Source organism: Culex pipiens, chromosome 3 (assembly GCF_016801865.2).
Source record: "Culex pipiens pallens isolate TS chromosome 3, TS_CPP_V2, whole genome shotgun sequence".
NCBI classification, from domain to species: domain Eukaryota; kingdom Metazoa; phylum Arthropoda; class Insecta; order Diptera; family Culicidae; genus Culex; species Culex pipiens.
In genome coordinates this window covers 127,035,765-127,057,611 of record NC_068939.1, presented here as the reverse complement: position 1 = coordinate 127,057,611, position 21,847 = coordinate 127,035,765, and the positions used below count along the sequence as shown (strand labels likewise).

Here is a 21,847-nt window from a genome sequence, read left to right as displayed (position 1 = left end):
CTTTTACAGAGTGTCCTTTGAGGTCCTTTCTGTTCCTCCTTTCCCTCTCACCTTCGCCTACAAACGCTCTCAAGTACCTCTCCTAGCACCCCTCTATGCATCAGCGGATCACTTTCGTCCTTTTGCACCTCTTCCTTCGCCGTCGAAAAAAGGACGACACAAAAAGGATACCCGATGGAGTGGGGGAAATCCCTGGATCCGTATAAAATCTGCCCTCACACCCAAGTTCAGACATAGTTCTCGTTCTGTTCTCGAACAAGCAACATCAGCAACCGTTTTCGTGTGCCTTTTTGAGTGTTTTGTGATCAGCATCAGTGTGTGATCGTGATCGTGCCAAAATGTCTCGATCGTTTCTTGTGGATTCGTTGATCGCCAGTGATAGCAAGCCTGCGCCAGTGAAGAGTAGCCCAAATATGAACTATTACAGTCAGTTTACCCAGCTGCCGGTGACACCGCCGGCCACGTTGCCCTATTCGGCCTGTTACGTCGGCAGTTATCTGTTCTCACTTGGATTACAACAGCAGCAGCAGCAACAGTCGCAACATCTGCTGCCTCATCATCATCTCCCAACGATCGGACATCTGCCCCAGCCGCAGAACCTCACGCTGGATTTGTCCCCGAAGCTGTACCAACCCACGGACGTGCAACCCCCGAAGGGTCACCTTTCGCCCAAAGAGGAGTACTACCGAAAGTTGTACCGCTGCGAAAAGACCCCGGAACGCTTCTCGCCGTACTCGTCACCTCCGGCATCAACCTCCAACCGCTTCTTCCCCTCGGCGTCCACTTCATCCCAGTCAAAATCGTCAACGCCATCGCCTACCCCCCTGGACGTCTCGGCCGGACCACCGACCACCCCAACCTACGCCATCGACGACGAACTGTCCAGCAAGCGCATCCGGACGGCCTTCACCAGCACCCAACTCCTGGAGCTTGAGCGCGAGTTCGCCTCCAACATGTACCTCACCCGTCTCCGCCGCATCGAGATCGCCACCCGGCTGCGGCTGTCCGAGAAGCAGGTCAAAATCTGGTTCCAGAACCGGCGCGTCAAGCGCAAGAAGGGAGACGCCCCACTTTGTACCGAGAGTCCGTGCCGCGGGCAGTCGTCTTCGTCGCAGAGTCAGTGTTGCTGTAAGAGTTCCGGATGTGGTGGTGGGAGTGCAGGAAGTGGTTCCGATGGGGAGGACACGATAAGCGTGGGCGAGCGGGAACAGAAGCCGCAAGTTCAGCTGTTGCAGCAACAGGCGTGGGACTTTAGCAAGGGGTTTCATTGAGGGGCTAGCAGTGAGCAGTGATTAGGGCCAGTTTTTTTGGAACCAGTGTTTTGTAGATAGGAGAAATTTAGCATCTTTAATGATGATGAGATATATATTTTATAAGAGTCGTTAATGTTACAAAAGAGAAGTTGTAAAAATAGATAAAGCATAATTTAGATGATTATATGTCAAGAACAATTAAATATAAAATCAATCAATTAAACCTGAAATTTTTGTTTTTACCTTGGTTTAGATGACATTTAGTATTACAATTTTGAGTTCCATACATTTTTGGAGACCTTGTTGGAGGCTCATTTTAAACTCCTAAAATAGTTCAAGTACCAAATATTATTGAAATCTACAACTCAGGGGTTTCAGACAAAAATTGTCAATCACTCCACAGGATTATTGCTTTTTTGAACAAGCTGAAAGTTCAGCGATCGATCAATTACACCTTTGGATTGGTGGTCTGAGACGCTAGTGGCTAGCCAGTCGTCCATCAGATTAAAGTGAATTGATTCATAGTGGCGAATCGCGTCATTTTCCAATTTTAAATACACTCCGTTCCCTAATATTCCAGAGAAGATTGAAAGTCTAAATATAGATGGAAGATCCTTCTAGTGCTTTATCTTATTGTATTATTATTTATATTTATATTTTTCATCAGCATATACAAATGTGATACAGACTATACATTTCCATAATTTCTCAGCCGGTCAGTTTTCAAAGGATAGATTCAGAACAACGATAAAAATGTTTCTAATTAAATTGGATTGCTTCAATAATCCCGAAGTGTCGTAGTTTCCCAATGGTAAATGATTTGAATTGGAAAATATACTGAATTTTCGAACTTTTCAGACAATTTCGGTTTTTTTTCCAAATTGATATGGTGCCTTTTCCAAGCCATGACCTTAAAAAAACTGTCAAGTGCTATTGAGTGCCGATGCACGTCTGGTTTCCATGGTACGTTTTTGAAAACGTGGATATTTCGGAACTCATTTTTCTCCGTGTCCTGTCGACATATCGAGCCAAACCTTTCATTAGGGCACAAAACCAAAAACCGCGATTCGAGAAAATCGCTTGCAAAAAGTGGACAACTTGTTTCAATTCCTATTTAAAAAAGAAGCTTGACTGATGATATTTTTACTGATGATACGATAAAACACATCAGTATCCTCAACTATGCTTAACTGCTTCTTAATTCTTGTTGATTTTCGCAATAAAACTCATAATTTTAAAAAAAATGGTTATTGGGCCCTTTCAACTTTCTAACTGTTGTTCATAATGGGCCCTTTCTAAATGCAATTTCGAAGAGAGCTGAAAGGGCACTAAAGCGCTGTCACCAGATTGTTGTTTTGAATGATGTTTACGGGCCCTTTTGTTTAGTTAGAAATAATGAGGAATTCAGTAGAAATTTTGATTATTGGTTATTGAATACTGAATACAGCCGCGGGACCGTATTCAATATTGTTTTTTGACGAAGTTTTTCTCTGCAGAAATCCTTGGTGAAAAGTAAACCAAACTTTTTTTTTGAAGTGAATTAGTGTTAAGAATGTATGAAAAGTTCACTTTATAACATAGAATGTTCCTTAACCACGAAAAACTAACGAAAAAGAAAAGGGCACAATTGAACTTTTTTTCTGGTTTGGAGTGAACATGGTTATGTGCCCTTTTGTGTTTTTGATTTTTTCAATAGGAAATTGTTTGTTATCAATCTGATTCTTGGAGGGCATGCCACAGAAAAAAATATGTAAATTTACACAGCACGTAATTACTGTTTCTTTTGTAAACTCACTCAATGTAATGTTGAAATATGATGTAAAGAGTAAAAAGTCATGGAAATTACTCCAATGTAAATCTAAATCTAATGTAAATCATGAATCTAATGGAAACGTTGAGCATGGAAACTCAAATCTGATGAATTTCTACCCGTGTTCGGCTTCCTGTAAATTCCTATTTAATGTAAATCATATATCCAATGTATTTCCGCCAAACGTTGACTTCAAAACTACCCGAACTAAAAATAGTAATATTTGGTTCTCTTTCTATCGCTCTCATGCTTCGTTGGCCCACTGCCTGAGCCTCGCCCTGAACAAGTTGATGCTTTAGCCGCTCGTTTATAAAATGCGAAGATGGCTCAGTCGGCAGCGGGTAGCAGCAGTAACACCGAACATTCTACTACCCGTCGTCCGTTCGATTCCAGTCCAGCGTTATTCCACTTGGCCGTCGACGAGAAAGCATCCCCTACCTGTGAAACAACTTTTTAAAATCAGAATTTCCTTTTGCTGCCCGCTTCACTTATTTTAAAATAGAACATAAGCCACACCCTTTTCCTACTGCAATCCAAGTCGAGCTTCTCATTCCCATTGGCCAATCAGAATTAGTTGATTTGAACTAATGTAAATTCAAAACTAATGTAAATTCCAAAACCAATGTAAATTTTCAAAACTAATGTAAATTTCCAATGAATATAATGTAAATTTCCAATGAACCTAATGTAAATATACATCATTTATCATGATACCTTTTGGTACATGATAAACAATGTAAATTTACAGAAATATTTTTTTCTGTGTAGATTATTTCTTGAATATTTGAAATTCAGTCCTCAAATATAAAATATACACCGATTGTTGTCAAACGAACGGGGTCACATTTAGTTTGAGACTCTTTTTACACAGAGCTCACTCTTACCACGTTTGGTTTGATTGTAAGTGTCCGTCCCGTGTCACAGGTCATCACTTTTTAGTTTGACTTTATCAAACCAACGGGGTACAAAACAAAACGTTACTTAATCCACCCTTAGATGGTTGTTGCCTTGCTCACATTTAGAGGGTAATGCTATCCAAAATAGATACACATGGGCGGGCCTTTCAGTGTTCTATCAACTTGATTCATTATTCATACCATCAGATTGGGTAGTATTCATAATTCAGGGCACTTATGTGCTTATAACTTTTGATAGGGTTGTCAGAACTACAATCTACTGAACTCGTTGGAAAGGTCTTTTGATCACCTATCCATTGACAGGTCGCACGATAGATCCGGACAACGTTTTCATCGAAATATATGAGATCCGGCCTCCAAAAAGTGCATAAATAACACTTAAGTACAGAAAAAAATATTTCTGTAAATTTACATTATTTATCATGTACCAAAAGGTATCATGATAAATGATGTATATTTCCATTAGGTCCATTGGAAATTTACATTAGATTCATTGGAAATTTACATTAGTTTTGAAAATTTACATTAGTTTTGGAATTTACATTAGTTTTGGAATTTACATTAGTTCAAATCAACTAATTCTGATTGGCCAATGGGAATGAGAAGCTCGACTTGGATTGCAGTAGGAAAAGGGTGTGGCCAATGTTCTATTTTAAAATGATTGAAGCGGGCAGCAAAAGGAAATAATTATTTTAAAAAGTTGTTTCACAGGTAGGGGACGCTTTCTCGTCGACGGTGAAGCGGAATAATGCTGGACCGGAATCGAACGGACGACGGGTAGGATGTTCGGTAATACTGCTGCTACCCGCTGCCGACTGAGCCATCTTCGCATTTTATAAACGAGCGGCTAAAGCATACACTTGTTCAGGTTGAGGCACAGGCAGTAAGCCAGCGAAGTATGAGAGCGATAGAAAGAGAACCAAACATAACTATTTTTAGTTCGGGTAGTTTTGAAGTCAACGTTTGGCAGAAATACATTGGATATATGATTTACATTAAATAGGAATTTACAGGAAGCCGAACACGGGTAGAAATTCATCAGATTTGAGTTTCCATGCTCAACGTTTCCATTAGATTCATGATTTACATTAGATTTAGATTTACATCGGAGTAATTTCCATTACTTTTTGCTCATTACATCATATTTCAACATTACATTGAGTGAGTTTACATAAGAAACAGCAATTACGTGCTGTGTAAATTTACATATTTTTTTCTGTGTGCGCATAACTTTTGATACGGTTGTCAGATCTTCAATATTTTGAACTTGTTGGAAAGGTCTTTTGATCACCTATCCATCGACAGGTCGCATATTAGATCCGGACAGCGTTTTCATCGAAATATCTGAGATCCGGCCTCTAAAAAGTGCATAAATAACACTTAAGTGCTTATAACTTTTGATGAGGTTGTCAGATCTTCAAACTTTTGAACTCGTTGGAAAGGTCTTTTAAATACCTTTCTAAAAATGTATAACATGACGGGGTATCTTACAAAAACTAACTTAATCCACCTATGTGGTTGGAGCCTTCCTCACAACAATGGCTGTACACAAGTTTCATCTATTTTTTATATCCGGCTTCCAAAAAGTACATCGATATCACTTAAGTGGCCATGTCTCGAGACAGAATTGCCAGATCTTCAATGTTTTAGACTCGTTGGAAAGGTCTTTTGATAACCTAACCAACAATGGGTCGGATAGTGGATCCGTACATAGTTTACATACATTGAAGTGAGATCCGGCTTTAAAAAAGTACATCAATATCACTTAAGAGGCCATATCTCGAGACAGGGTTGCCAGATCTTCAATGTTTTAGACTCGTTGGAAAGGTCTTTTGATAACCTAACTAACAATAGGTTGGATAGTGGATCCGGACATAGTTTACATACATTTAAGAGAGATCCGGCTTCAAAAAAGTACATCAATATCAATTAAGTGGCCATATCTCGAGACAGGGCTGCCAGATCTTCAATGTTTTAGACTCGTTGGAAAGGTATTTTGATATTCTAACCAACGATGGGTCGGATGATGGACCCGGACATAGTTTACATACATTTAAGTGAGATCCAGCTTCAAAAAAGTACATCAATATCACTTAAGAGGCCATATCTCGAGACAGGGTTGCCAGATCTTCAATGTTTTAGACTCGTTGGAAAGGTATTTTGATAACCTAACCAACGTTGGGTTGTATGGTGGATCCGGACATAGTTTACATACATTTAAGTGAGATCCGGCTTCAAAAAAGTACATCAATATCACTTAAGTGGCCATATCTCGAGACAGGGCTGCCAGATCTTCAATAATTTGGACTCGTTGGAAAGGTATTTTGATTATCTATCCAACGATGGGTCGGATGATGGACCCGGACATAGTTTACATGCATTTAAGTGAGATCCGGCTTCAAAAAAGTACATCAATATCACTTAAGTGGCCATATCTCGAGACAGGGTTGCCAGATCTTCAATGTTTTAGACTCGTTGGAAAGGTCTTTTGATAACCTAACCAACGTTGGGTTGAATGGTGGATCCGGACATAGTGTACATACATTTAAGTGAGATCTGGCTTCAAAAAAGTACATCAATATCATTTAAGTGGCCATATCTCGAGACAGGGCTGCCAGATCTTCAATGTTTTGGACTCGTTGGAAAGGTATTTTGATAATCTATCTAACGATGGGTCGGATGATGGACCCGGACATAGTTTACATGCATTTAAGTGAGATCCGGCTTCAAAAAAGTACATCAATATCACTTAAGTGGCCATATCTCGAGACAGGGTTGCCAGATCTTCAAAGCTTTGTGCTCGTTGGAAAGGTCTTTTGATAACCTAACCAACGTTGGGTTGGATAGTGGATCCGGACATAGTTTACATACTTTTAAGTGAGATCCGGCTTCAAAAAAGTACATCAATATCACTTAAGTGGCCATATCTCGAGACAGGGCTGCCAGATCTTCAATGTTTTAGACTCGTTGGAAAGGTATTTTGATAACCTAACCAACGATGGGTCGGATGATGGACCCGGACATAGTTTACATACATTTAAGTGAGATCTAAATATATGTGAAAACACATTTTTATACATAACTTTTGAACTACTTATCGAAACTTCAATCTGTATAAAACTCGATCTATGGGACCCTAAGCCAAGTCGAATGCAACAAGTTTGGGTCAAATCGGTTCAGCCAGTGCCGAGAAACATGAGCTAGTTTGTTGGTCACATACATACATACACACACACATACACACACACATACACACAGACATTTGTTCAGTTTTCGATTCTGAGTCGATATGTATACATGAAGGTGGGTCTACGACGTTTTTATACGAAGTTCATTTTTAGAGCAGGATTATAGCCTTCTCAGTGAGGAAGGCAAAACCACCCTTTTTACAATCTTCCGGACTTTTGTTAGAATCGTGTTTTGCCTTCCTCACTGAGGTAAGGCTATAATCCTGCTCTAAAAATGAACTTTTAATTAAAAGCTCGAAGACCCACCTTCATATATACATATCGACTCAGAATCGAAAACTGAACAAATGTCTGTGTGTGTGTGTATGTGTGTGTGTGTGTGTGTGTGTGTGTGTGTGTGTGTGTGTGTGTGTATGTATGTATGTGTTCAAAAATCTTGCCAAATTTTCTCAGCACTGGCTGAACCGATTTTGATCGAACCAGTTGCATTCGACTTGGTTTAGGGTCCCATACATCGCTATTGAATTGTTTGAAGTTTCGATAAGTACTTCAAAAGTTATGTATAAAAATGTGTTTTCACATATATCCGGATCTCAATTATATGCATGTAAACAATGTCCGGATCCATCATCCGACCCATCGTTGGTTAGGTAATCGAGAGACCTTTCCAACGAGTCCACAACATTGAAGATCTGGCAACCCTGTTTCGAGTTATGACCACTTAAGTGATATTTATGTACTTTTTTGAAGCCGGGTCTCACTTAAATGCATGTAAACGATGTCCGGATCCATCATCTGACCCATCGTTGATTAGATAATCAAGAGACCTTTCCAACGAGTCCACAACATTGAAGATCTGGCAACCCTGTATCGAGTTATGACCACTTAAGTGATATTCATGTACTTTTTTGATGCCGGATCTCACTTAAATGTATGTAAACGATGTCCAGATCCATCATCCGACCCATCGTTGGTTAGGTCATCAAGAGACCTTTCCAACGAGTTCACAACATCGAAGATCTGGCAACTCTGTCTCAAGTTATGACCACTTAAGTGATATTTATGTACTTTTTTGAAGTCGGATCTCACTTAAATGCATGTAAACGATGTCCGGATCCATCATCCGACCCATCATTGGTTAGATAATCAAGAGACCTTTCCAACGAGTCCACAACATTGAAGATCTGGCAATCCTGTCTCGAGATATGACCACTTAAGTGATATTTATGTACTTTTTTGAAGCCGGGTTTCACTTAAATGTATGTAAACGATGTCCAGATCCATCATCCGACCCATCGTTGGTTAGGTCATCAAGAGACCTTTCCAACGAGTTCACAACATCGAAGATCTGGCAACTCTGTCTCAAGTTATGACCACTTAAGTGATATTTATGTACTTTGTTGAAGCCGGGTTTCACTTAAATGTATGTAAACGATGTCCGGATCCATCATCCGTTCCATCTTTGGTTAGGTAATCAAGAGACCTTTCGAACGTGTCCACAACATCGAAGATCTGGCAACCCTGTCTCGAGTTATGACCACTTAAGTGATATTTATGTACTTTTTTGAAGCCGGATCTCACTTAAATGTATGTAAACGATGTCCAGATCCATCATCCGACCCATCGTTGGTTAGGTCATCAAGAGACCTTTCCAACGAGTTCACAACATCGAAGATCTGGCAACTCTGTCTCAAGTTATGACCACTTAAGTGATATTGATGTACTTTGTTGAAGCCGGGTTTCACTTAAATGTATGTAAACGATGTCCGGATCCATCATCCGATCCATCTTTGGTTAGGTAATCAAGAGACCTTTTGAACGTGTCCACAACATCGAAGATCTGGCAACCCTGTCTCGAGTTATGACCACTTAAGTGATATTTATGTACTTTTTTGAAGCCGGATCTCACTTAAATGTATGTAAACGATGTCCAGATCCATCATCCGACCCATCGTTGGTTAGGTCATCAAGAGACCTTTCCAACGAGTTCACAACATCGAAGATCTGGCAACTCTGTCTCAAGTTATGACCACTTAAGTGATATTGATGTACTTTGTTGAAGCCGGGTTTCACTTAAATGTATGTAAACGATGTCCGGATCCATCATCCGTTCCATCTTTGGTTAGGTAATCAAGAGACCTTTCGAACGTGTCCACAACATCGAAGATCTGGCAACCCTGTCTCGAGTTATGACCACTTAAGTGATATTTATGTACTTTTTTGAAGCCGGGTCTCACTTAAATGCATGTAAACGATGTCCGGATCCATCATCCGACCCATCGTTGATTAGATAATCAAGAGACCTTTCCAACGAGTCCACAACATTGAAGATCTGGCAACCCTGTCTCGAGTTATGACCACTTAAGTGATATTTATGTACTTTTTTGAAGCCGGATCTTACTTAAATGTATGTAAACGATGTCCAGATCCATCATCCGACCCATCGTTGGTTAGGTCATCAAGAGACCTTTCGAACGTGTCCACAACATCGAAGATCTGGCAACCCTGTCTCGAGTTATGACCACTTAAGTGATATTTATGTACTTTTTTGAAGCCGGATCTCACTTAAATGCATGTAAACGATGTCCGGATCCATCATCCGACCCATCATTGGTTAGATAATCAAGAGACCTTTCCAACGAGTCCACAACATTGAAGATCTGGCAACCCTGTCTCGAGATATGACCACTTAAGTGATATTTATGTACTTTTTTGAAGTCGGATCTCACTTAAATGCATGTAAACGATGTCCGGATCCATCATCCGACCCATCATTGGTTAGATAATCAAGAGACCTTTCCAACGAGTCCACAACATTGAAGATCTGGCAATCCTGTCTCGAGATATGACCACTTAAGTGATATTTATGTACTTTTTTGAAGCCGGGTTTCACTTAAATGTATGTAAACGATGTCCGGATCCATCATCCGTTCCATCTTTGGTTAGGTAATCAAGAGACCTTTCGAACGTGTCCACAACATCGAAGATCTGGCAACCCTGTCTCGAGTTATGACCACTTAAGTGATATTTATGTACTTTTTTGAAGTCGGATCTCACTTAAATGCATGTAAACGATGTCCGGATCCATCATCCGACCCATCATTGGTTAGATAATCAAGAGACCTTTCCAACGAGTCCACAACATCGAAGATCTGGCAATCCTGTCTCGAGATATGACCACTTAAGTGATATTTATGTACTTTTTTGAAGCCGGGTTTCACTTAAATGTATGTAAACGATGTCCGGATCCATCATCCGTTCCATCTTTGGTTAGGTAATCAAGAGACCTTTCGAACGAGTCCACAACATCGAAGATCTGGCAACCCTGTCTCGAGTTATGACCACTTAAGTGATATTTATGTACTTTTTTGAAGCCGGATCTCACTTAAATGTATGTAAACGATGTCCAGATCCATCATCCGACCCATCGTTGGTTAGGTTATCAAGAGACCTTTCCAACGAGTTCACAACATCGAAGATCTGGCAACTCTGTCTCAAGTTATGACCACTTAAGTGATATTGATGTACTTTGTTGAAGCCGGGTTTCACTTAAATGTATGTAAACGATGTCCGGATCCATCATCCGTTCCATCTTTGGTTAGGTAATCAAGAGACCTTTCGAACGTGTCCACAACATCGAAGATCTGGCAACCCTGTCTCGAGTTATGACCACTTAAGTGATATTTATGTACTTTTTTGAAGCCGGGTCTCACTTAAATGCATGTAAACGATGTCCGGATCCATCATCCGACCCATCGTTGATTAGATAATCAAGAGACCTTTCCAACGAGTCCACAACATTGAAGATCTGGCAACCCTGTCTCGAGTTATGACCACTTAAGTGATATTTATGTACTTTTTTGAAGCCGGATCTTACTTAAATGTATGTAAACGATGTCCAGATCCATCATCCGACCCATCGTTGGTTAGGTCATCAAGAGACCTTTCCAACGAGTCCACAACATTGAAGATCTGGCAATCCTGTCTCGCAATGATGCCAGATGCACAGATTTGTCTGTGTTTCACAGACATTTCAGGTTGTGCCAGACATTTTTTTAGGTGCACAGACTTTTTGAAAACTTAATTAAATTAATATTTTGCAAGAATATCAACCGCAACTTATTTCGTTAGTCTTCAAATGCTTAAAAACGCAATTTCTGATAGATTTCCATGACTGTAAATTAATATATTTTAAATTTAGAAAAAATCACAGACATACACAGACTTTTTAAAAAACCATGTGGCATCCTTGCTGTCTCGAGTTATGATCACTTGAGTGATATTTATGTACTTTTTTGAAGCCGGATTCCACTTAAATGTATGTAAACGATGTCCAGATCCATCATCCGACCCATCGTTGATTAGGTAATTGAAAGGCCTTTCCAACGAGTCCACAACATCGAAGATCTGGCAACCCTGTCTCGAGTTATGACAACTTAAGTTATATCTGTGTACTTATTTTTCTGGACCTAAAAAAATAGCTGAAATATGTGTCCAAACCACTCATATTACCCATTGTTGGTAAAAAGTGAGGAAGGCATCAACCACACAGGTGGATTAAGTTAGTGTTTAGCATTACTTTTGAAGTACTTTACTGAACTTTATAATTTTCTATAGCGACTTATGAGACCCCAAGACGGATCGAATGAGACCAATACGGTCCAAATCGGTTCAGCCAGTGCCGAAATAATCCAGTGCAAATTTTTTTGATCAACATCCCACCACACACACAGACATTTGCTCAGAATGTGATTCTGAGTCGATAAGTATACATGAAGGTGGGTCTAGGAGGTCAAATTAAGAATTTTGTTTTTCGAGTGATTTTATAGCCTTTCCTCAGTAAGGTGAGGAAGGCAAAAAGTGTCAAACTAAAAATGACTTAGCACCGGGGCTTGAGTGTAAATAAACACGATACAAGGCCTCAAGAAACATTTTTTTAATGATGGATTTTATATGTTTAAATCAACAGATTTGCAAAAAAATATAAACTACACCCACAGTAGAAAGCCGAGAGAATAGCTCTACCAAAATTAAATGGAAGAATAAACCTCTCGCGGGTAAACCACCACGAAATTGTATTCATTCGTTCATTGTAACAGTTCATCTAATTGAGTGGCTTAATATTGCCAAATGACCAACTCGTAGTTATCGAACTTTGGTGGCCGATACGGCCGATTCGAAATGTCGAAAGTCTTGGGTTCGAGTCTCGGTATCGGTACTTTTTTTTGGTTGATGAACGTCAATCTTTGGACTTATCCTCTGTGTCAGTTCACAGTACTGTTATACGACCAGATCGTATTATGTATTAAATATATTTGTAATAAAACAAACATGATGTAGGGGGGGTCCGACAAAATGTGACTTATTTTTTTCAGGAGGGTCAGAGTCTGCATGACAAAGTGTGACAAAGGGGCGAGGGGGGGGGGGGGTAATTTTGGCCGATTTTAAGCGGATGTTGATGACGCCTTACGGACCCAATCCCATAACAAACATCTGGGTGCAAAAAGCTCTTAATGATGTGCACCGTTAACTTGCCAAACATACTACATATATGCCTAATACATATACATACATATTAGGGTGGGTACGTTTTTCTAAAAGTTCTCGGATCAAGTTTTAGTATAGTTCCCCTTGTAGGGCATGCCCATAGGGACTTTCATGCCAAATATCAGCGCATTTGGTTGTAAACTGGCTGCGCGCATCGAGGTTAAAGTTTACATGGGAATTACTATGGGAAATTGGAACTTTTTGTTTAAACGCTCCTACAGGCCTGGGAAAATCACGTGCCAACTTCTGGTATGGTCAGGCTTATGGGGAATGGTCTGGAGAACACTTTTAGCAAAGAGAGCATATGGATTCGTTGTCCCTAGACCTGGCGCATCGGCAAACAATCCGATGTCTCTGGAAACAACGGTTTTCCCTCAAAAAGCATCAAATTTTCCTTAGCATGCTATGAAAGCTTGATGAACACCGCGACGCCATATGTCAGACAGCTACCACGTGGGTGAGAAACGGCTGGAATATTTAATTTCAAACCTTTTTTTAACTAGAAAGTGATCATTGTCCCGCCCGTGTGGATCAATCGGACTGCGCACTGGACTCACAATTCAGAGGTCGCTGGTTCGAATCCCGCGGCGGGCGCTCTAAAATTCTTTGTGTAAATATGGGTATTCGGCGCCGTCGCTCCGTGCCATACTTTCATACACTTAGGAGCCCAGGGCGGCGAAGTCCTTGTAGATAAAAAGGAAGACACTAGTGGTTGGTACTAGCAAAGGTGGCCGACAGCTATAAAGTCAACTTCGTGATCATTTCGAGTAATCCTGATATTATTTAGTCGAATTCAGAATCTTACTAACCCCTCAAAACTCATGTGATACTTTGTCGGAGACGCAGTCGATTTGGCGGTCCCATCACTCAAGTATCGGACTAACATTCCCATCCACTTCCCCGTGTCTTATCACTGGTCGTGGCCGGCGTCGGTATTGATCAGCATGATAGGGACCTTTGAAAATTGCGAAGGGGTGATGATTGGTTCCTACTTTTCATCTGTAGTCCACGGAGCAATTTCTGGGGGTCCCGGTCAATAACGAAGTAGCAGCTACGGGTAGACACCAATGCTATGCTATGCTATTATTTAGTCGAATTCAGAATCTTTATATAGCGAATTTGTATTTTTTTGCAAATATTTCAACCACGTGCTAGCTGCCTGACGTATGGCGTCGCGATGTTCATCAAGCTTTCATAGCATGCTAAGGAAAATTTGATGCTTTTTGAGGGAAAACCGTTGATTCCGGAGACATCGGATTGTTTGACGATGCGCCAAGTTTAGGGACAACGAATCCATATGCTCTCTTCGGGAAAAGTGTTCTCCAGACCATCCCCCATAGGCCTGACCATACCAGAAGTTGGCGCGTGATTTTCCCAGGCCTGTAGGAGCGTTTGAACAAAAAGTTCCAATTTCCCATAGTAATTCCCATGTAAACTTTAACCTCGATGCGCAGAGCCAGTTTACAACCAAATGAGCTGATATTTGGCATGAAAGTTCCTATGGGTATGCCCTACAAGGGGAACCATACTAAAACTTGATCCGAGAACTTTTTGAAAAACGTACCCACCCTAATACATATATGCCAAATTGAAACTCTATTATTTTATTTTTTTGTATACACTAAAACCCCCGATTAGGCTCAGGCGTTACGCTTTGTATTTCGTCGGTTTTTCTGGAACAACGCAATATTTTTGCATTTTTTTCAAAGAAATTTATACGTCTTGTGCAGATCTACCAGTATTTTTTCGAAGGAATGTAAAAACATAAATCTGTTCTGCGAAATAAACATAATAAAAAACGTAACGCCAGCGCGTAAACTGGGGTTTTAGTTTACCCTCTTTGACTATTACTCTCAAAACTTAAGCATAAACATTTAAAATATTTGCAAAAACCTACACCCAAAGTTAAAGACCAAGCGGATAGTTCTCTCGAAAAGAATCGAGAGGAAAGTACTATTTTGTAACAGTATAGACCTCTCGCGCTTTCAACAACAACAAATCGTGTTCATTCGGTCATTGAAACTGTTCATCCCATTGAGTGACTTATGTGGACAAATGGTCACCAAACCATGGTGGCCGATATGGCAAAGGCGCGGTTCAATATGACGAAGGTTTTGGATTGGAGTCTCGGTATCGGCAATTTTTTTTTGAATGGTGAACTTTTGGAAAATGAATCCACGTATAAAATACTCTCGGTAATTTCGGGAATTATCCTTTCCATCCATTTATAGTACACCCAAAGTTAAAGAACGAGGGGATAGTCCTCACGAAAAGAAACGTGAGGAAAGTGCTATATTGCGAGAGTATAGTCCTCTCGCGTGTTCATTCGTTCATTGGAACAGTTCATCCTATGAGTGGCTTATATGGACAAACGACCGCCACTTAGTCACCGAACCATGGTGGCCCATACGGCAAAGGCACGGTTCAATATGCCGAAGGTCTTGGGTTCGAGTCTCGGTACCGGTACTTTTTTTTTGATAGATGAACTTTTTTGGAAAATGAACCATGAGTAAAGTACTCTCGGTAATTTCGGGATTTATCCTCTCCGTCCGCACACAGTACCATTTTACTACCGAATCGTGTCCTTTATCCTCTCGTATGCCGTTGCCCAGTTCTGGGTGTACCATTTTACTACTGAACCAAGCTCTTTATTCTCTCGTGTGCCGATGCCCAGTTCTAGGTGTAGCTAGCGAAATCTGTAAGAATTGATTATTGTTTTGAAAACTTCATTTTAATATTGGTCAACCATTAGAAAGATTTATTACTTATTTTGTGACGTCGATCATGAAAAAAACATCAATAGATGCATATTCTAGAAAATATACTAACCATCTGCTCCCCTAGCCAAAATGATAAACTGTTCCAGACCGCGGATCTCGTTGCCACATTGCCTTCAAAACCAATAATAAATTGACGGTATAAACCACCAACGGCGTGTAGCGCCACTCCAAATCGTCCACGTCCACGTCCACCCATCATTCCCAGCTCAACCCTAGTCAAGACAAAGGAGCAACAATGAAGCTTAATTCGTTGGCCATCCATCACGCATCTATCATTGACTGTGGACCCCACTTCCGCCCTTCCAGTCCCAGTTTTTCCGGTCTCCAAACCCCAAATCAGCAGGATAAGTATATCTACTCCCACTGCTATTTCCTTTTTCTTTCTCCTTCTTAAAATAAAGGGGAAATGGCCCCCAACGGGGGCGTCTGAATGTTACAACCCTGAACAATTTCTGGCTTTCTTTTTTTATATTTTTGGAACAACTTTTGAAAAAGGAGTAATTGCTAAATTTACATTAAAAATAAAATTCAAAGTATCGCTTAACAAACGATTGACTAACTGAAAAAAACGTAATTTTTTTTTTAATAAATGTATCGTCCTTTCGTCAACCTTATTCAGAGAATGACAACGCGGCCAAAAAGCCATGACATTGAGCTTATGAAAGGAGCAGCCGTTTTAGGCCCATTTTTCCTCCTTTTACACACAAAGAAGAGCATAAACAAACGACTAAACGAAGATTATAAACACGAAACGTGAATGACGGCCGTCTCCATCTAAATTTGCGCCTCATCGGTGTCAAAATAAATTGCAAAACTTTTCCCTTTTTTGAGAACGCGCCGAGGGGCACACCCCCTCTGTTCCTTGGGGCTGTGAAGGTTAAGAACCTCAACATAAAAAAATAAATCAAAAATTTTCCAGACGCTTTCCAAAGCTAGGGCGAAGACAAACAGGTTTTATGACTGCGCTTTCATGACGAATTGTGGCAAAATAACAAATTGAGGGATTCGATTGGGGCAGAAGGACAAACCGCGAAATCTGCGTTTTCCTATCGGATCACTCGTAAAAAAAAAAATGATTTTTATCAACCTCAAATTTGATGCACTTTTTTTTGGAGAAACAAAAAGTCGCACTGTTTAACAACGAAGGCTCTCAATTTGTTATCGGTTAATTTGAGTAATGCCATTTAGTACCATGAATACTTCAAAATTATTGCTATAAAATTATTATTTTTTCAAGTCAAACTCAAAATTACAGCCAATTCCAAAAAAAAACTTCTAATTTCAAAGTAATTCTGTTATCATTTACATTTATCCATAACAGAAAAGGAATAAAGCAGTGAAACGCAGATTTCTTTGAAGTCCAAATGAAATTTTAAAACTTTTCCAATTTCCCCACCTGTTGCACGATGCTGGATGGTACATTGATCTCCAAGTCCAAATCCCAACTACTACTGACTTGTGTATCTGTGACAAGCATAACAAACACGATACTTGAAATGGAACCCCGAAAACTGCCACGCAGTTCATCTGGGTGGGTGGCAAAAACACACCCCCAACCCACCCTCCCCAAAGCCAGAAACCAAAACCACAACAACACAATCCTCAACACCGCCTCCCCCAAAACCACCGTCACACAAAAATTGACACCACCGCCGGAGGAGCAACAGGGCATATTATTAAAAAATAAAACGCGCGCGAGCTCGTCACCCCCGCCGCGAAGAATGCGCAATGATATCGCGTTTCAATTTAATTTAAATACAAATGATCAATAAAACAATTAAACGATTTTTCTTGCCGGTCGGATCGAGCTAACCGAGAGTCCACCCCGAGGGGGAAGAAGCGTCTTCATCATCGTCATCTTACTAACTGCCGATGATGGTTGATTCGTCGCTTTGGAAGTTAACTTGATGATTCGTATTTTTTAAGTAACGACTGAAACATGGTGTGGACTAAAACTGCATTGGTTAAAAAATGCTCAAGGTGAAAGCTAATATTTAATAAAAAATTAAATCAAATGATTCGCTCTGTAGCATTGCCTTGGCGTTCTCGATTGCGAGATTCCTACTCGAAACTAAGTGTCCGAAGGCATGATTGTTGAGGAAATTGCAAACCTCTTTTTACACCTTAGCTTCCATCCACCCCGGGATTCGAACTGACGACCTTTGGATTGTTAGTCCAACTGCCTACCAGCGACTCCACCGAGGCAGGACCCAGGGAGACGACTCCTACACCTGGACTGAGCTATCGACCTAACCCTTTAGGTTAGACCGGGGCCAACATTTACTTCCCCATCCGACGGAAGGCGTGGTATGTATGTATGTATGTATGTATGTATGATCCCCATACCCGCAGGCAACTTGGTCCTGGAACACATGTGAGCGCTAGGTGAACAATTCGATCATCTTTTACTACGTAATCTGTACACCCACGTGCATAAGTTTTTTTGCACGAATTTTGGTGCTACAAATACCGACGCATAGATCAAAATGGTTACCCTCTTCCCTCCCCAAGCGCCGGAAATTTGTAGCGGGTGTAGGGACACTTTGCATAGACGCCCTTGCTCCCATCACGTCACTGAGGGTATGGAGCGACGAGAAATTAATAAGCATGCCCCCTTAGCCGAACCTTCATTAGAGAAGCAGGCAATCCACAACTCACAGCGAACGACCAAGGGAACACCCTACCGCGTATATAGTTAAATTGGCGTGGTTTGTCTTTATTGATCTGAATGAATGCTAGTGTAAGTGAAAGAGTATTTTGATAATTATATTGGAAAGATCTCACCAAATAAGAAAAACTTCAGGTGTTGGTCCATTCCGAACGATTCGCCACGCGTCTTCCACCTTCCAGCATAGAAACAGATCTCGCCTGATCGGATACTGCTGGGGTGTTGATGTGCTGCTGCAAGCCTTGATGAATTTTGTTTGCAATCGATCCTTGGTCCAAATCCAACAGCTCGCTGGTATTGATGAGAGCTCACAGTTCCCGGCACCTTCTGGGGTAGACCGACGAATCGCGGAAACCGTATTTTCAATGGCACTGTTGCTGGTATCCATAGTCATTCCGTAATTTTTCTTCGAATTCCACTACATCACACTTTTTTTAAAATTCCAGATTTTTTTTTCGCAAAATGACAGCGAGAAAAAATTAAAACGTCCAAACCCGACGGAAGGCGTGGTCTGACAAATCTCGGCATTATCCTTAATCGACCATTTGGCGGCCATGTTTGTTTTAGAAAAACATTCATATCTAGATTCAGAATGTTTCAATCAAAAAAGGTTTTCTTTGTGTTGTTTGTAGAAGCATTTTACATATAGTGATTATTTTTTCATTTCAATTTACTATTTCTGGACCCTGAATTCAGAACCATCATTGACAGTCATTGCCCCAAAAGTGAAGGACACCATCTACCACCTTAAGGGTTGTGGATTGTGCACTGACAATTCGTCGCTAACATTTCAAATAGTGCTATGTCTCACGCAAAGTATATGTTTATAGCGCTTTTTTGAAATATTAGCGACGAATTGTCAATCGATAACCGAGTGAATTCGCTAGTTCGAATGGAACTGCAGTCGTATGAGCGAATCCAAATTTTCAAATTTGGAAGACTTTTCCGATGAGTAAAAGAGAAAGAAGGTCTGACAACCTTATTATGAGAACTTATGTGTTTAGTATAGAGCAATTTCAGCTCAAATTAGGATTTTTTCTGATTTTTTTGTACCCGACCCTCTCTGATTTCAATGAAACTTTTTAGACATGTATCCTAGGCCGATATAAGCCATTTTTGTGTATATGACATTTGAGAAGGGCGTAAGTAATTTCAATATTTTTGTATTTTGTAATTTGAAAATTACTATAACTAGCCGTCGCATCTTATCAAAAAGTGGTTAAAGACAAACTTGTAGGAAATTGGACGGGCTTTCTGAAAAAAATACGCTTAAAAAATACACGCCACTTCAAAGTGGTTAAACGTCAAAATTTTCTAAAACCAATAACGGGAATCGATTTCCCAGAAAATGCCTAAAATGTGCAGGATGGCATATCTCTCCTAAGGAAACACAAAAATCATTTACTAAAGCTGTTTTTTAAGTGGTCTAAACGTCAATTTTTTTACAAACCGATAGTGGGAATCTATTCCCCAGACAATTTTACATAAAAGTCTCCATATTGACCATTATACTTTGTCCAATCATTGTCAAAGGCAAACTTATGGGAAATTGGACGAACTTTCCGGTAAAAATATTTACGAGACTGAAAAACCAAGTCTGTCATATAGAAATTGTCAAAAACCACCAAAAATCCCGTTTTTTCAACATTTTTATTTTTAAAACCGCTGTATCTCCCCAAGGATTGGACATAGGACAATGGCCAATATGGAGACTTTTATGTAAAATTGTCTGGAGAATCGATTCCCACTACCGGTTTTTAAAAATTTTGACGTTTAGACCACTTTTCAAAAAAACAGTTTTAGTAAATGATTTTTGTATTTTTTTAGGAGAGACATACCATCCTGCATTTTTCGTCAGTGTTTTAGTAACATTTTAGGCTATTTCCTCAAAAATTTTGAACGAAAAAAAATCGTGACATCAGCTTCAAATTTAAGTTTTAGACTTAAAAATCAAAAAATCTCATAGTTGTGGAGTGTATTTTTGTTTCAGTGTGTTTTTTTTTTCAGAAAGCCCGTCCAATTTCCTACAAGTTTGTCTTTGACCACTTTTTGATACGACGCAACGGCTTCGAGATACAGTTATTTTTAAATTACAGAATACAAAAATATTTAAATACCTTACGATCTTCTCAAATGTTATTCTCGAGTACTATTTGCTCCATATGCACAAAAATGGCTTATATAGGCCTCGGATAACATGTCTACAAAGTTTCATTGAAATCGGTGAGGGTCGGGTACAAAAGTTTAAACAAAAAAACAAAAAGTTTAACAAAAAGTTAAACAGAAGTTTAACATCGAAAATCGGACAAACAGTTTGCGAGATATCGCCAGTCGAAAATTACAGGCTAATCAGGTGACATTAAGAGACATAAATTGTTATCTATTTGAATGCTTTTTGAGGCTGTATCTCAGAAACTATTGCCCGATTTGTAAAGTTCCAGGAATAGGAAGTTTTCCCATCTTTTCAATGATATATTTTTTCAGAGGTGCTATTCCTTCAAAGAGTATTTTTGAAATGCAAAAAACGGAAAGATATCGAAAATTGATACGAAAGGTACACATCAAATAATCCCATGGTAAAATCGCATGCAAAAGCATGCACATCACCTTCGTCAAAATAAGCACTTAATATTACACACTGCATGTACAATTTTTGCAAACACAAAAAAAAGTTGCTACCGACGGGATTCAAACCCAGCACCAACAATAAGGTCTGGCACCTTAGCCCACTCGGCCATCAGACCGATGAAATGCTGCAAGGATAAACGCATGTATGAGCTTGATATTTCGGTTAATTAGGTTTCCCATACTGATGGGCTACATATTTTATGGTGTTAAATCACATAAAAAAAAATCACACCCTGGCCTTTTACACGAAGCTGGATTACTACTTTTTTACTTTTTTGCTATGAAAATGGTCACATCAATGCCAATGTAACAGTAGGTTTTCCGTACGTTGTATACTGTGTTAACTGCATACGATGTATCGGGAACCTACAGCTACATCGGTGAAGATCCAACTATGTTCATAGCGGCGAGATAACCGAGTGGTTTGGGGCGCGGATTTGGTAATCTGAATATGACTTTCGCTGGATTGATGTTATTTTTGGGGTGAGCAGACCTGATTTTTTTCTTCGGTACATGCTTTTTGTGTACACGTTTTCTTATACAATATTTCATGCTTTTTCTCACAAAGGTGATGTGCATGCTTTTGCATGCGATTTTACCACCGGATTTTTTGCTTTGTAGATAATTTTTTAGATGAATTTCATACAATTTCAAACCCAACAAAGTTGTACCTATGGGGACTTGTATGGATAAAAAAAACTAATGATGCCCAATGACTACTGCATGGACAAATTTTCATCAGAGTTAAAAATATAAGAATTGCGAATACATTTTTTTGCTCAAATTTTAGTTTGTAATTGCACAAAAAAAAGTTTCGGTTACAACATCAACATTTTTATAGCACTTTTTTTAAATATTCACACTTTTAAGAGATGTTTTTGAAGAAAAAAAAACTTCTTTAAAAATATGAACTGAACACCATGTCGTGCCCTCAAATCTTCGTTAGAGTCGTCTCCTGCAACGCAACGCGCACCGTCATCCTTTGGAGACGAGACGACATGGTACGAGGGTGACCGATGATGATGATGATGTAACGATGGGGGTGGTGGCGATGGT

At 39.8% G+C, this 21,847-nt stretch overlaps 2 protein-coding genes across 2 annotated transcripts in view; one reads left to right on the top strand and one right to left on the bottom strand.

The window, feature by feature from the left end:
* LOC120414391 (5'-nucleotidase domain-containing protein 1) overlaps window positions 1–21,847 on the bottom strand; it is a 313,824-nt gene that overhangs the window by 236,545 nt on the left and 55,432 nt on the right. The window lies entirely within an intron of this gene.
* Window positions 26–1,376, top strand: LOC120414422 (homeobox protein Hox-B4a-like). Its single transcript, XM_039575602.2, has one exon. It carries the CDS (start codon window positions 339–341, stop codon window positions 1,269–1,271), a length of 933 nt encoding a protein of 310 aa, XP_039431536.1. The 5' UTR covers window positions 26–338; the 3' UTR covers window positions 1,272–1,376.

Bases quoted from the DNA above. Each gene is read 5' to 3' on its own strand.
- LOC120414422 (XM_039575602.2), top strand. From the start codon at position 339: ATGTCTCGATCGTTTCTTGTGGATTCGTTGATCGCCAGTGATAGCAAG.